At 42.7% G+C, this 17,563-nt stretch overlaps 1 protein-coding gene across 1 annotated transcript in view; it reads right to left on the bottom strand.

Annotated features, from left to right (window-relative positions):
* Positions 1 to 11,990: 11,990 nt before the first annotated feature.
* gdap2 (ganglioside induced differentiation associated protein 2) overlaps positions 11,991 to 17,563 on the bottom strand; it is an 82,882-nt gene continuing 77,309 nt past the window's right edge. The window contains exon 14 of the mRNA XM_083922163.1: positions 11,991 to 12,123. Within this exon, the coding sequence (XP_083778289.1) occupies positions 12,073 to 12,123 (51 nt within the window). The 3' untranslated portion in view covers positions 11,991 to 12,072. The remainder of the gene's footprint in view (positions 12,124 to 17,563) is intronic.

Raw genomic sequence — 17,563 nt, 5'->3', positions numbered from 1 at the left:
AGGCGCGTAACGTGGAAGCTCTACCGGCCGTTTAATGTGGAAGCTCTACGGGCCGCTTAACGTGGAAGCTCTACGGGCCGCGTAACGTGGAAGCTCTACCGGCCGTTTAATGCGGAAGCTCTACGGGCCGCTTAACGTGGAAGCTCTACGGGCCGCGTAACGTGGAAGCTCTACGGGCCGCGTAACGTGGAAGCTCTACGGGCCGCGTAACGTGGAAGCTCTACGGGCCGCGTAACGTGGAAGCAGTGCCGATCGTATAACTGAAAGTTCAACTTTTTGGCTTCTGACCAACTTTCAAAGGCATGAACGGGTCTCTGCCTTGAACGCTGTATCCTGTTCTCTTCATACATCCATGGCTGTGCATCATTGCAGTCGGGGAATGACTGTAACGCCAGTGTAGCGGCACTTTCTACATACATATATATATATAGCTATATATATATATATAGCTATATATATATATATATATATATATATATATATATATAGTAAAGTTGTGACATCACAACAGTGCAGAAGTCCTGCCGGCTCGTTAACAGACACAGTTTCTGAATACGGGCTGTGTGCATTTCTCTGTGGATTGAGCGTTTTAATGCTTCTATAGTATTTATACAACACCACCTGCTTTAAAATACATTTTAATAAGACAAGGAAATCTCACTGTTTACAGTATGGGACCTTTAACAGCACTGTAGGCGGACCAGTCACCTGAAAACACTCTTTTTCCCGTGCAGCAGTTTCAGTTATAACTTGCAAAGCAGCACCTGGTCCTTCAGTGCTTCTGTCTGTCGGCTAAAGCTGCTGTTTCAGTGTTTTTTTAATATTATGAAACTGCCCTTCAGAGTCACGACGTGCAGCTTTTTTCTTTGTCACAACTAAGTTGAAGTGAAAGGGACCTTTGGCCCCCGAGGCCACACACACAATCAGACCGCGAGCTCGATCCTGATTCCCCTCAGCGCTCTTTGTTTGGTGCAAGATCAAAGGTCGGGGTCATGTATGTAGGTGTATACGCAAACACGGAGTTTGACTCCTCAAACATGTAGATGAACATCTGAATACTATGTACAGAGATAAAGGTATGTTTAATGACATTTACATACGGAAACACTTCTGATGCTAGCAAAGTCCTTTAGATGCATAAACCTGAAGGTATTTGCACTTTAAATCAGTATTTTTTGTTTTTTTAATCCATCATCTGGAAAAATTGCGACAGACAGAAACCTTTTGCATTTATTTTTAGGATTTTTTGTAAAAATTTCCACTACGAGACAAAAGGCTGTTGCTTTGTCTCACATTGCTCCTTCTCTCCGGGACCTACGAAGCTTTCTGCCCACGTCTCGCGTTTGGCACCGCAGCGGCCTGAAGGGGCTGAGCTCCTCATCTTCATCCTCTTTCACCCCCCTCCTCCTCATCATCATCATCATCCACCTGAATAACACCACCTGACCTGCTGAAATAGGCTTTAATCTGAGTAAATGGTTTGGATGATGATGTTTGCTTTGGCGAATCCGAAAAGCGCACAAAAAGAAACTTTAATGGTGGATGAAAGTTTCAGAGTCGCTGCGTAAACGTGATTGACACACAATCATGAGGTCATATTTATTTTTAATTGGCCACGAATTCTGGGCTGACTGACACAAATATACACTGATGCACGAACGGCAGCCACCTCGGGGCACGCCACTGTTAACAGTACGGGGCATCAGCCACTCAGCTGCCAGCTCACGTTAGAGAAGCTGCTTTCAATTGCATGACCTTTTTGGTACATTTACCTGCCATGTTGCGCATATTCATTGATCATGTTTGCCACCATAATTACTGTCATTGTCATTCTACCACCTTAGCTGTGCTTGTTTCTACTATTCTGCTGTATTAACTGCCATAACATATGAGTCATATTCACATTACTATAGATATTATTATAGTTAGTGGAAGTGTGTCTCTCTCTGTCCATCTGTCCGTCTTTTCTCTCTCTCTCTCTCCTTCTCTTCCTCTCTCCGGTGCAGACAGATGTGCGTCCTCCACAGAGCTGGGTCTGTCTGACGTTCCTGTCTGTTATAGTGAAGGTCTTCAATGCCACCGTACTCTACGGGGGAATTGTTGGGTCTGTGTAAATCATAAATAAGTCATAGAGTGTGGTCTTTACCTACTCTGTAAAGTGTCCTGAGACAACTTTTGTTATGATTTGGCACTGTAAATAACATTGAATCGAATTGATTTGAATACCTCTAAGATTTACTCACCAACTTCCTCTAAGATTTACTCACCAACTGAAAAAAACTGCTTGTTTTTGGCGCTTGGCGACCGTTAATTGTGGACCTTTTAGTACGGTACCACACAAACCTGTTGATGAGGATACACTGGTGGATACGACAGTTACGCTGTGTTTACGGCGGTGCTCGTATTTATGCTGATGACATTACCATGTTAAAGAACAGTGAGCATTTAAACTATGAACTATCTAATTTGCTGGTAACATGGAGGCTCGGGGGTTGCAGGGTAGTTGCACAGGGCTTTTCTTGACGCTATTGACCGAGTTTAACCGGGGAAGAAACTGCTTTTGACACTTTGATTTGATAATAAAAACAATGAAATTTATATGCGATTCAGCAGGAACTATAAATCTCTCGTTCATGTTCGTGGAATCCATAGTCTTACTGAGAGTTTGCATGCTGTGAAATCACAAGAGCAACAGATGGTTTGGCTCCAGCACTTCCTTCTTCCTGTCCCTTATGGGTTCCCCCTTATTCCTTATCAGTCTCCGTACGTCACGTCTTCTGTCGTTCCCGCTGTCTCTTCTTCTGTCCCCCCCAAAACCCCGTTTCTCACTTATTCAGCCTTATAGTCATGCGGATAGCTTGGGTTTTAATTGCCACAGATCTTGAAATACCCGTCTCTTGATATTTCTGCCTTCACACAAAAAACAAAAGGGAAAGAAGGTATTTTTTTTTGTTTGCGGCGCTGACAGCGTTGTTTCATTTACTCTGGATAACTCACAGAACACACTGTCAGCCGAGTTAATTGGAAAAACATTTCATGGAAGAACAAAAAAGTCAAAACTTGGATCGTTTTCACCAAAACTATAATCTGGACGGCTGAGATGAGATAAAACTTGATTTATCCCGAGGGAAATTATTGCGATGCAACGTGGGAAGAGTCCAAATACAATAAGCATTTTATCATTTAGCCTTTATTTAGGCAAGATGGATAACTTCTTCTCTTCTCTTCTCCCGCGGAGCCCTGAATATAAAAACATATCAATACGGTGCAAATGACACATACATAGACGCAAGAGAGCGTAAGAATATAAAGAGAAAGAAATGCTGACATGACTGAGAGAGAAATGAAAGAGTAAGAAGCTGTTAAACCAGTTACGTTATCACTTTGCTGTTTTCAGACCTGGTGTACACAGAGAGATATGGCTATTGATTTAAAAACAACCACCAAATTCAGCCAAACCCGGCTCTGCGTCAGTTTTACGCCACTGTGGAAAACGGGGAAAGGTGAACTCTCTGGTCTCAGCCGTTCTCGTTGGCGTATCGCTTAAATAAATACCAGAATCTGGACCTGATCTGGATCAACTGACCCCTTAAGTCATAGGTGTCAAAGTCAAGGCCTTGACTTTGACCTTGGCCTTGACTTTGAGTTATCTTGGCCCCCCGGGATGATATTGGATAAGTATTAGAACCGGCCCGCACGCCACAGCCACCTGCTGGTGTTTTTCACGCACCAAAACTGCATTACCCACAATGCAACGGTAGCCCGTGAACTCACTGCAGCGCTGCAAGTGGGTCATTATTCATCAGCATTCAGGGTAGATGTCAACTTTCAACACCCCCCCACACGCACACACACACACACACACACACACACACACACACACGCACACACACACACACACACACACACACACACACACACACACACACACAATAATGGCTGAAGGGAAGGTGGACGATGAGAACAGGGTGTTTCAAGCTCGGTGGGAGGCGGAGCACATGTTCACGGAGGTAACAGGAAAAGCTGTGTGTCTTTATCTGGATATTAAGGAACATGTTTTAATTTCTTTTTTGCTGTTTGCCTGTTGAAAATGTTTTCCTTGAAATAACTTAAGTCATAAGAAAATATTGCTTTATTCATTTAATGTATAGGACACGTTTGTTTTTGTCTGTTTGCCTGTGTTAGGTCTTGGTTCAATAGGTTCTATGCATCATTTTAATATGTTTTAATAAACATTGAACCAGTCCGGCCCTCGGCTTGTAGCTAATTAGTTTTTTTGGCCCTCTGATGTGTTTGACTTTGACATCCCTGCGTTAAGTAAACTGTTGATTTCACGGGGATCTGAGAACACTTTCCACCCCGCTCGTTAAATCACGTTCTCTTGCCGTCTCACAAACACATTCAGTGTTTTTACTATCACAGATTGGCGGCCGGTCTGTTGGAATCATGGGGTCTTTCAAACAATTACAGTTTTATTGGTGCCATAAATTTCATGCATCACGCCGGGGGAAATGTTTGCTTCTCTGAAAAGTTCACATTCCTTCATATTTCATATTCTTATTATGGTGCAATAAGTGAATCCAAAACTGAGCTTTTACATTTATTTATACTTCTACGTTTACTCTCATTGTAGTGCAATGATTTCGCCCGCACCTGTGAGGTTAACTTTTATCATAGTGCGACTTAAACCATTATTCTAGTGTAAATTATATTGGACTTTGTATGATGTTTGTGTTGTCGGCTGTGGATATTTACTCACTTGAAGTCAAATTCTGGTGTAAAATCATCGTAGATTTTCCGGAGAGTTGCTAACAGCCTGTCGCAGCTAACACGGATAAGCTCGGGGGCAGCGAGTTGAACGCATTTAAACGTCTTTTTTAACCACTAATGCTGCTCAAAATAACAGCAAACCTCTGCAGCAGCATGAGAAGAGTCCCTGAACAGAAAACAAAGCACCAACAGCGTAGTTAGTGAACCCAGAGTTTATTAAAGAGTGTTTTAAAGACTTACCTACTGGCCCCTGTACCAGCTCCTCTCATAGTAAAGTCCATTCAGGTGGATTACCCAATATTGCAGAACAGTTAAATCCCTCTGCTTAAGCGTCTCGATCAGCGTCTTAATGTCCAGATTCAGAACAATAAGCCACTGGTTTATCAGAGCACGGTCATCGTGCCGCAGCCGCCTATGAAAAGTTTCTGGGTTGTAAACTTTCGTTTTTGTTTCGCAGAAGGGAAAGATACAAACACACGAACCGTTCCGTCTTCCTTCACTTCAAGTTGCAGGCGAGTCGGCTTTACCTTGTGTCTTCCGGCAACACGCGCCTCCCGACCCCTGAGATCTGACCCCTGACCCCTGAGATCTGACCCCTGACCCCTGAGATCTGCGTAATGTTTCTGTGCTGCAGGGAAAGCTGTGTGGGACATTCCACCAAACTGCCATGAACCACAACGTTTACGTGTTTCGCTGGAATAAATCCCCAATGGGCTCCTTCCTTTGTGATTGATTCGATGAATGGACTTTACTATGAGAGGAGCTGGTATAGGGGCCAGTAGGTAAGTCTTTAAAACACTCTTTTAATGAACTCCGTGTTCACTAACTACGTTGTTGGTGCTTTGTTTTCTGTGTAGGGACTCTTCTCATGCTGCTGCAGAGGTTTGCTGTTATTTTCAGCAGCATTAGTGGTTAGAAAAGACCTTTGAATGCGTCCAACTCGCCGCCCCGAGCTTATCCGTGTTAGCCACAGCAGGCTGTTAGTGTCTTTACGGAAAATTTACGTTAATAGTTCTTTCACATATAAAATGATCTCAATGTCTTATTTGATTACCCAATTTGCGTAAAAAGGCCCCTGGGATGATTTTACACAAGAATAACCCTTTAAGTTGTTTATTTCTTGTGTTTCTTGTGCTCTGATAAGGAGAATCACTCCTAAATTACTTTCAATAGTTTTATTTTGGTGTAATTTCTGTCCTGTAGTTTGATTTTTTTCCTGGTTGTCAGTTCAATTTCTCACATCCAGGACAACATTTGTGACGTGCAGGTTATTTTCATCCTCGTTGGCAGGTTGAGTTTTGAATCTGGACAACACAGCGTTCACTTCATACCTTTCCTGATCACCTACCAGCGTTCACAGTGTAGTTAAGGAGTCATTTTGCTTTTGAATAATATTCTCCCCAGGAATAGGAGCATGAAAACTGCCAAACACTCATCAGCCATACCCAATCTTTATATTTTTTATTGTTTTTTAACAATTTACAGTTTCTTTACATCTTCTGCTGAACGAGAGAGACCAAACAAACATCACACAGCAGTCTGCGTGTTTAACACATTCACATTTGTCCTTTTCTCTTTAATGAGTCGTCACCTTGTTCTCAGTCGCAGTTCAGCGTCTCGTTTCCTGAGTTTCAGGGGCGGAAACACAGAGTGAAGTGACAACTGGCCTCCATGAGGGAGTTTCAGGGCCTCAACCAAACCACACAAACCCCGTCCCCTCCCCTCCCCCTGTACATGCACACACACACACACTCTCACGCACACAGACCCCTCCAGCAGTGTTTGGTCGGGTCAAACAATGCATGATTTCTGGAAAAATACTGATACAAGTATGCAGGGCAGAGAGAGACAATGGGCAGTTAACACAGAGCAGAGAGCAGGTCACACACACCTGCCACTGGTCTCTAACAGCAGCTGAATCTCTAGTTTCTATTGTTTATCGCTTCTTTAATGTTTTATTCTCGGCTGTAACTGATTTTTAAACTGGTTATAAAGTCATTGAGTTGGTTCTAATATATGTTTAGTCTGTGTAATATTTGTTTGAGTGAGTTTTGTAACACAAATAAGTCCCCCTGGGATTATTAAAGTGTCTCTGATCTGATTCTGAAATGTTGTCACGAAGCTTCTGCTGATGTGTTTCCATTTAAAGGAATCGTCCACTCAAATAATAATAACATGTGTTTTTATGTATTTGGCCAAAGGACGGTGAATGCGTAATGGAAAAAGTAAGGGAAAAATGTGGTGTGAAAACGTTACTTTTATTATTTGGCACATTTAATCTTGTTTCTGCATGAAGTGACACGTTTTTTAAACTTGGTTTATTGTGTTTTAGGTAATAGGTAATAGGTAATGCAATACTGTATGGTGTATTTAGTGACATATTGTGAACACAAAGGGACAAACAGATTGTGGTAAAAAAATAATAATAAATAAATAAAAATTCTAAATAAAAAGATAATAAAATAAATAACATAAAATGAAAACAAAATTAAATAATATGAAATAAAATTAAATAAAATAGCAGTCTATGGAATATTTATTTATAAAGATTTAAGAACAAAAACTTCATGAAAAAAAATCATGTATTTTTAGTATTAGTTGGTTTTTGTGTAAAGAAAGGTTAAGAAAGTTTTTTTAATTTAAAGTCCTTGTAGAGAACATTAATGCGTATTTGAGACTGTCAGGTACGTGAGCAGGATGTTTACAGCTCCACCGCCACAAAGACATGTGGTGTTGAGAGGTTGTGGTTATTTTCTGTGTTCCTGCGAGGTCAGGTCGACTGTTATAATAATGTAAAAATAAATATTAACATTAAATATTGGTACAAAAGGTCCGTCTGAGCAGATGAGGGCAGACATTTCCTAAGTGTACGTACGCGGCCGGACCTAAAGTGCCATCGCGGCTCCTGAGGGGATCTGGAGTTTGTGTTTGGATTTGACTTTATTGAGATCAGCTCTGCAGCTTGTGTCGGTTCAACAGAGAAAGGTTGTGCAGCACTGTGGGCACTTGCACTTATGAGAACACCTTCCTCATTTTTTTCTTGTTCTTGGTCTTGGTCTTGGTGTTGGTATTAGTCTTGTTAATGGTCTTGGTCTTGGTCTTGGTCTTGTTTTTTGATCTTGGTCTTGTTATTGGTCTTGTTCTTCTTCTTGGTTCTGGTCTTGTTCTTGTTCTTGTTCATGTTTTTGTTCTCGTTCTTGGTCTTTGTCTTCTCCTCGCTCTTTATTGGTCTTCTTCTTCTTCTTCCCTCTTCTTCTTGATCTTCTTCTTGGTTCTGGTCTTGGTCTTGTTCATGTTCTTGGTCTTGTTCGTGTTCTTTGTCTTGGTCTTGGTCTTGGTCATGTTCTTGGTCTTGGTCTTCTTCTCGTTCTTGGTCTTGTTCTTGATCTTGTTCTTGGTCTTGTTCTTGATCTTGTTCTTGGTCTTCTTGGTCTTGTTCTTGAGCTTCTTCTTGGTCTTGGCCTTGTTCTTGTTCTTGGTCTTGGTCTTGATCTTGGTCTTGCTCTTGTTCTTGTTCTTGGTCTTGGTCTTGGTCTTATTCTTGATTTTCTTCTTGTTCTTGGTCTTGGTCTTGTTCATGTTCTTGGTCTTGTTCGTGTTCTTTGTCTTGGTCTTGGTCTTGTTCATGTTCTTGGTCTTGTTCATGTTTTTCTTCGTGTTCTTGGTCTTGTGGTCTCTTTATTGGTCTTCTTCTTCTCTGTCTTATTCTTGATCTTCTTCTTGGTTCTGGTCTTGGCCTTGGTTTTGCTCTTGGTCTTGATCTTCCTCTCGTTCTTGTTCTTGGTCTTGGTCTTGGTCTTGGTCTTGTTCTTGGTCTTCTTCTTCTGCTTGTTCTTGGCCTTGGTCATGTTTTTGGTCTTGGTCTTGATCTTCTTCTTGTTCTTGGTCTTATTCTTGGTCTTGGTCTTTTCTCATTATCTGACAGCAGTTTAATGATACTTCGCGATATAAACACGTGTAACTCACAGTTGTATAGTTCAATGTTTTCTGTTTCAGTTCAAACCGCTGCATCTTCCTCGTTTGCCATTTCCACTAATTTGAAAACACGTCGGTGGTCCAGTAGCTTCTGCTCGGCGGGAACATTGAGGGCGAGGCGTGCTCAGCATTTCACATTTGACCTTTTTGACCGCTATGAGTTCACCACCCAGGTCCTCGTCGTGCACTGCATGTTGCCGTACTTCGTCAGTGTGAACACACTCAAAACAGTGAGTGTAAGAGAGGAAGAGACACAGTGTGACTTAGCTGTCTGTTTGTGCAGCAGCAATATTTACAGAGGGGGGGGGTTATTTTTCTGTTTCACAACGCACACTGCTGTTAGACTGCGTGGGGTAAAGTTAGCATTATGAGTCATTACCAGAACCAGGACTCAACCGGGAAGCTGGTGTACTCTTGTGGATTTGTCCTTCAGCAGACTGTTTTGCTGCTCCTTCACCTCAGAGTTTGTTGACACCACTTAAATGAAATTAATTTGTGCTCTAATGAATATTGAATAATTCATATCCTCTCTGTTCCTTCCTGTTTTTAGTGAAACTGTGCGGGACACTCGGGGTCAGGGCGGATTAATTAGCACTTGGCTTGATTAAAAGCTGATGTACAGTAACGCAGATCCCCCAGAAACCTCATCAGCATCCATGCGAACGATCCAAGAGTAATGAGCTGTGACACTGATAGCATCTGTTTTCTGGGACGGTGATTTTGCTGATTATGTGTGTTTTATTTGTTTATGTGAGTCAGTAAATAGAATTTCAGTGCAGACGGGGGGGAAAGCATGTTGACAGATCTGACAACTTATGTTCGGTTCTCCTGGAAGAAAATGAACCGCTGTAACACCAGGCGTCCCTTTGTCCCAACCAACGCTGCTCCTGCACATTTATGTATCCCCACTAGGGACGTCCAGAAATGCCATAACTGCGGTTACATAACGTCACAGTTTCATAACGGTAAGAATTGTAGAAGCTGTGAAAACAAATCTGGCAAGTCACGTTATTTTTTAGTGTGTGCTGGTATGTTTTGTGTTTGAGAGCAGGTTGTTCTCATGCAATTTTCGCACATATAACAACGAAAGGTAACATATAAGAATTTGTGCGTTTTCCACTTACCGTATTTTCCGCACTATAAGGCGCAGCACATTATAAGGCGCATAGAACAGACGCTACAGTCGAGGCTGGGGTTACGTTCTGCATCCATTAGATGGAGCTGCTCTAAAGGGAACGTCAACAAAACAGTCAGGGGAGGTCGTGTTGTTGCTTCCTCCACTTCGGCACCATTGATTGGTTCATGTTAAACTCTCTGGCTGCTGCTCTATTCCCGTGTTCTACTGCGTGACTAATGGCCTTGAGTTGAAACTCTGCGTCGTAAGCGTGTCTCTTAACAGGAGCCATTTTGGGCTCTTTACACAAACACACACATGGAAATGAAACGGCACGCTTCACGCAGTCGTATATCTCAACATGCACCGCGCGTTACTTCTTCTACGGGGAAAATAGAGTCGGCGGCTGCTCACCGTAGTTGGAGACCTGTTGTGGCTCAATATTGGTCCATATATAAGGAGCACCGGATTATAAGGAGCACTGTCGGCTTTTGAGAAATTGAGAAAGGTTTTTAGGTGCAACTTATAGTGCGGAAAATACAGTAATTATTTTGTGTGTATTCTACGTATTCAAAGCAGGAGACGTAGTATAAGAGTGAAGGTTGGGGTGATGGATGCATCCCAAAACGCAGGACTTTCACCCAAGCGAGCGAGGTTCGTGTCCCTTTGCTGTTCACATCCTGGACGTACTCAGCGAAGCCAGGACTTTTATCGAATCCTAACCAAGTCCTTTTCATGTCTTACCCTAACCGTCACCTTTTGTAGGCTAAAATCTGTCATTTAACAGTAGTTTTGGTGCCTAAACGTAACCGACACCAAAAGCCACCGTCGCCGTCTTGCAGTCGACTCCCGTTCGCCAAAACTTTTCATACGATATCCTACAAAACCTGTTGATGACAATACGTTGGTGAAGTTGTTATGCCACTCACCTGGAACGTTTAGAAAAAAACATATGTAAAGGTTCGAGGGAATAGACATTGTTTTTAAGTGCCTTAAATTTTCCGTGTGGGGGCATTTTGGATATCGACAGAATGACCAAGGAGGTGCTGTAGAAGATGTGATGGATGCAGTGATTCTGGGAGATATTTCAGACATTCAGGTCAAGTTTCACAGCTACAGTCAAGCATGAAATGCCCCAACATCTGAAACACATATTCAAAACACCTTTACAGTGTGGAGATCTGTACCGACAGCTGTCAAAATGCCCAGCTCTCCTTCTGCTCTGCAAATGCTGCCGCCGCTTCATCGTAGCTGCTGCCTGTTTAGCTTTGATCGCACCTCCACCCCTGCACCACACCAGCATCCACCTGTGAGAGCGTGTCAGCTGCAGGGAGATCACAGCCAAGACGCCAAATGTTAACTTTATCACCGTGCTTCTCCACACATGCTGACTGTCATTCAATTTATTTTAAGAAAAGGGTTTTTGGCTCGGGGAGATTCTTATCTAGTGTTCAAAAAATAATAATTTCAAGCCCCAATTTTATGCTACAAGTGGCACTTATTACAATAAGTTGTGGGCGGCTTTGGCTAGGTGATAAAGTGGGTCATCCTCCATTCGATAGATCGGCGGTTCGATCCTATATAAGTACAAATCCATATAAGTCCAATACATCGCCAAAAAGAAGAGCTTTGAATCCCGACAAACTGAAACTCTAGATTCACTGTCTGTGTGTAAAGATATGTAAAGTTCTCTTCCCACAGGACATGACAAATAAAACATAAGGGGACAAAGTAAACTAGTGTGAGGTGAGGCTGCAGTTTACTGACATAACCTTAAAGGATTTTTAAATGTTGAGGTTTTACAAAAGAAAATATCTGCTGCAGCTGCTTGCATGTACAGTACAGGCCTTTACACACTGTGGGTCTTTATTATTTGTGAACTGTTGTTTTTGAGATATACTTTCACGCAGAATGACAATATTATGCAACGGGAAATATAAATGATTTTACAGAACGTGTTATAGTTAAAAATATCAGTAATATAAGATTAGCCTTTATTGGAACAGCCTCAGACCAAAAGTAAAACAAACATGATGAAGAATGAGAAGTTTGCAGCGCCCTTGAACCCTCGTTGAAAGATTAAGAAACAAAATCTACGATGTCTTGGCTTTAACACCTCACGGACGTGTTACATTGCATGAAAACACTTAAGATCCCCTCATGGAAAGGATTTACTCCAATCTAAGGACCATCCGTTACAGCCTGAGGGTCCATTAGGCCCACGAGAGACCTCCTCTCCATGTGCGGACTGCCTGGACTTTGGCCTGGAAGGAAACAAATGAACATTCAAAAAAAGAAAGTGTGATAAGTTGAGCGGCTCGTGAAAAGTGGCGAAAGCTTCTCAGGAATCGAGCAAGCTGTGCAAACATCCAGAGCCACCCCCCCCGCCGCGCAGAGCAAAGCAGAGGAGGAGCGCCGCATATAGGAGGACATCGAGGTCCTGAGAAACAGGTGGAGGAGGGGACCGACCTGTGGCTGAAACAGAAACAAAGACAGAAGAGAGAGAGAGGACTCAGCATGTGTGTCTTTCTACGCACCGGTGCCTCGTTTCCCAGAAAGACTTCAGCGCACACACACACACCAGCTTTTATCCATCAATCTATGTAAAATGTGCACCCACAGCCGCACGAATCCTGCGCCAAGTATGACTGTATCGCCTTGACGTGCGTACAGTATATCTTACCACCAGAACATACTTTATGTGTGTGTGCATCTCGCATATTTCCAGCAGAGCGAGAATGTGTTTGGCTCAGCTGCTGCCTGGCTGTGTTTGTGTCCATCTCCCCTAAATTCTGGGAACATTAGTTGGCCCAGAGTTTGTTCCTGTACACTTTTACTGTACTTTCACATGCTGTTCCCATTACACTCCTCTCAGATGGAGCACTCTGTCTTTCTTTCTTTCTTTCTTTCGTCTGATCCGCTTCCAGGTGAATAAGAAAACTGACCTTTTTCTGAGTGCACTGTTAAACGTCATGTCACTCACACCGTGACGGACGACGTGAAGAAGAGAGGTGAGATAAGGCGGTGCCATTAAACTATCAGGGTAAATAATGTTGCTACATTACCGGGACAGAGAGACGTCTAATTTATTTTCTACCTTTACGTTTTGAGTTTTCTTGTAAAATTCAACCTGCACAGGACAAAATCTGTCTTGAGCTTAACTCACTGATCGCAGAGAAGAAAACTAATCGATCACTTTATTTGTGATGAACTTTTCATAGATTTGACAAAGTGCTTCACATCGTTCACAAATCCCCGACCCTCACACACGAACAGCATTCGTTAAAAACAGGAAGTGAGGAAACTTTCCTTAATCTCACCAATTTACAGTAGAAAAGTAGAAGAAATTAATATGTGAATAAACCTACTACAGTAATAAATCAATAGGCGGAGAATAATAGAACAAAAAACTAAATAATGTACAATTACAAACAATCAAAAGCCATGCATTCATTTAGAATATTTTCACCATGTTACCTTGCTGTCAGACAACCTTTTTTATTAAACTTTGCAGACAAGTACACAAAAAAAAGCATTACAGCTGTGCAGTGTGTCTGCTTTAAAGTGAAAAGGGGTCTAGGTGAAGCTTAAATAAGTCATAGAGTGTGGTCTTTACCTACTCTGTAAAGTGTCCTGAGATAACTTTTGTTATGATTTGGCACTGTAAATAAAACTGAATTGAATTCAAATACACAAAAAACAAAAAACCCCAACATGAATCCCGCCATCCCTCCCAACAACCCATGTCAGACAAGGTCACAATAACCAACCAATTCAATTCATTCAATTCAATTTTATTTATAATGCCAAATCATAACAAAAGTTTCAAGTCTCTAAAAAAACCCTAACACCTAAACCCTAAAAAAAAAAAAAAAATAGGCACACAATTGTTTAAGATCAAAGGGTTCCCGACGTCCGATCGCAACAGACTAGCACGAGTGCACTCAGCACCCATGAAATAGGGGGGTAGCCCAAGTTTCAAGTCTCTAAACGAACCCTAACCTCTAAACCCTAACCCTAATCGCAAACCCTAACCCTAACCCTAATCCTAAAACCTAATCTCAAACCTTAACCCCATTTTAAATAGGCCATAACTTTTGATAGGAACGTTGTAGAGACTCCATCTTGGCACCGATGGAAAGCGCAGGGCCATAAATAGGGGGGTAGGCGAAGTCTCAACAAATTAGCACCTAAGGCAAAAAAAATAGGCACACACATGTTTAAGATCAAAGGGTTCCCGACGTCCGATCACATCGAAACTAGCACGAGTGCGCTCAGCACCCATGAAATAGGGGGGGGGGGGGGGGGGGTAGCCCAAGTTTCAAGTCTCTAAACGAACCCTAACCTCTAAACCCTAACCCTAATCTTAAACCCTAACCCTAACCCTAATCTCAAACCCTAACCCTAACCCTAACCCTAACCCTAATCTCAAACCCTAACCCTAACCCTAACCCTAACCCTAATCTCAAACCTTAACCCCATTTTAAATAGGCCATAACTTTTGATAGGAACGTCGTAAAGACTCCATCTTGGTACCGATGGAAAGCGCAGGGCCATAAATAGGGGGGTAGGCGAAGTCTCAACAAATTAGCACCTAAGGAAAAAGAATAGGCACACAATTGTTTAAGATCAAAGGGTTCCCGACGTCCGATCGCAACAAAACTAGCACGAGTGCGCTCAGCACCCATGAAATAGGGGGGGGTAGCCCAAGTTTCAAGTCTCTAAACTAACCCTAACCTCTAAACCCTAACCCTAATCCTAAACCCTAACCCTAACCCTAATCTCAAACCCTAACCCTAACCCTAACCCTAATCTCAAACCTTAACCCCATTTTAAATAGGCCATAACTTTTGATAGGAATGTCGTAGAGACTCCATCTTGGTACCGATGGAAAGCGCAGGGCCATAATTAGGGGGGTAGGCGAAGTCTCAACAAATTAGCACCTAAGGAAAAAAAATAGGCACACAAATGTTTAAGATCAAAGGGTTCCCGACGTCCGATCGCAACGAAACTAGTACAAGTGCACTCAGCACAAATGAAATAGGGGGGTAGCCCAAGTTTCAAGTCTCTAAACTAACCCTAACCCCTAAACCCTAACCCTAATCTCAAACTCTTACCCTAACCCTAACCCTAATCTCAAACCTTAACCCTAACCCTAATCTCAAACCCTAACCCTAGCCTCTAAACCCTAACCCTAATCTCAAACCCTAACCCTAACCCTAACCCTAATCTCAAACCTTAACCCTAACCCTAACCCTAACCCTAATCTCAAACCTTAACCCTAACCCTAACCCTAATCTCAAACCCAAACCCTAACCCTAACCCTAACCCTAATCTCAAACCTTAACCCTAACCCTAACCCTAATCTCAAACTCAAACCCTAACCCTAACCCTAACCCTAATCTCAAACCCTAACCCTAACCCTAACCCTAATCTCAAACCCTAACCCTAACCCTAACCCTAATCTCAAACCTTAACCCCATTTTAAATAGGCCATAACTTTTGATAGGAATGTCGTAGAGACTCCATCTTGGTACCGATGGAAAGCGCAGGGCCATAAATAGGGGGGTAGGCGAAGTCTCAACAAATTAGCACCTAAGGAAAAAAAATTAGCACACAATTGTTTAAGATCAAAGGGTTCCCGACGTCCGATCGCGACGAAACTAGCATGAGTGCGCTCAGCACCCATGAAATAGGGGGGGTAGCCCAAGTTTCAAGTCTCTAAACGAACCCTGACCTCTAAACCCTAACCCTAATCTTAAACCCTAACCCTAACCCTAACCCTAATCTCAAACCTTAACCCTAACCCTAACCCTAACCCTAATCTCAAACCTTAACCCTAACCCTAACCCTAATCTCAAACCCTAACCCTAACCCTAATCTCAAACCTTAACCCCATTTTAAATAGGCCATAACTTTTGATAAGAACGTCGTAGAGACTCCATCTTAGTACCGATGGAAAGCGCAGGGCCATAAATAGGGGGGTAGGCGAAGTCTCAACAAATTAGCACCTAAGGAAAAAAAAATAGGCACATAAATTGTTTAAGATCAAAGGGTTCCCGACGTCCGATCGCAACGAAACTAGCACGAGTGAACTCAGCACCCATGAAATAGGGGGGGTAGCCCAAGTTTCAAGTCTGTAAACTAACCCTAACCTCTAAACTCTAACCATAAACCCTAACCCTAACCCTAACCCTAATCTCAAACCCTAACCCTAACCCTAACCCTAATCTCAAACCTTAACCCCATTTTAAATAGGCCATAACTTTTGATAGGAACGTCGTAGAGACTCCATCTTGGTACCGATGGAAAGCGCAGGTCCATAAATAGGGGGGTAGGCGAAGTCTCAACAAATTAGCACCTAAGGAAAAAAAATAGGCACACAATTGTTTAAGATCAAAGGGTTCCCGACGTCCGATCGCAACAAAACTAGCACGAGTGCGCTCAGCACCCATGAAATAGGGGGGGTAGCCCGAGTTTCAAGTCTCTAAACGAACCCTAACCTCTAAACCCTAACCCTAATCTTAAACCCTAACTCTAACCCTAATCTCAAACTCTAACCCTAACCCTAATCTCAAACCTTAACCCTAACCCTAACCCTAATCTCAAACCCAAACCCTAACCCTAACCCTAGCCCTAACCCTAACCCTAATCTCAAACCCTAACCCTAACCCTAATCTCAAACCTTAACCCCATTTTAAATAGGCCATAACTTTTGATAGGAATGTCGTAGAGACTCCATCTTGGTACCGATGGAAAGCGCAGGTCCATAAATAGGGGGGTAGGCGAAGTCTCAACAAATTAGCACCTAAGGAAAAAAAAATAGGCACACAATTGTTTAAGATCAAAGGGTTCCCGACGTCCGATCGCGACGAAACTAGCATGAGTGCGCTCAGCACCCATGAAATAGGGGGGGTAGCCCAAGTTTCAAGTCTCTAAACGAACCCTGACCTCTAAACCCTAACCCTAATCTTAAACCCTAACCCTAACCCTAACCCTAATCTCAAACCTTAACCCTAACCCTAACCCTAACCCTAACCCTAATCTCAAACCCTAACCCTAACCCTAACCCTAATCTCAAACCCTAACCCTAACCCTAATCTCAAACCTTAACCCTAACCCTAATCTCAAACCCAAACCCTAACCCTAACCCTAATCTCAAACCCTAACCCTAACCCTAACCCTAATCTCAAACCTTAACCCTAACCCTAACCCTAATCTCAAACCCAAACCCTAACCCTAACCCTAACCCTAATCTCAAACCCTAACCCTAACCCTAACCCTAACCCTAACCCTAATCTCAAACCTTAACCCCATTTTAAATAGGCCATAACTTTTGATAGGAATGTCGTAGAGACTCCATCTTGGTACCGATGGAAAGCGCAGGTCCATAAATAGGGGGGTAGGCGAAGTCTCAACAAATTAGCACCTAAGGGAAAAAAAATAGGCACACAATTGTTTAAGATCAAAGGGTTCCCGACGTCCGATCGCAACGAAACTAGCACAAGTGCGCTCAGCACCCATGAAATAGGGGGGGTAGCCCAAGTTTCAAGTCTGTAAACTAACCCTAACCTCTAAACTCTAACCATAAACCCTAACCCTAACCCTAACCCTAATCTCAAACCCTAACCCTAACCCTAACCCTAACCCTAATCTCAAACCTTAACCCCATTTTAAATAGGCCATAACTTTTGATAGGAATGT

This window comes from Echiichthys vipera (genome assembly GCF_963691815.1).
Source record: "Echiichthys vipera genome assembly, chromosome: 10".
Lineage (NCBI taxonomy): Eukaryota > Metazoa > Chordata > Actinopteri > Perciformes > Trachinidae > Echiichthys > Echiichthys vipera.
Note: the sequence above shows the minus strand (reverse complement) of the source record. Positions and strands in the feature narration are given on the sequence as shown.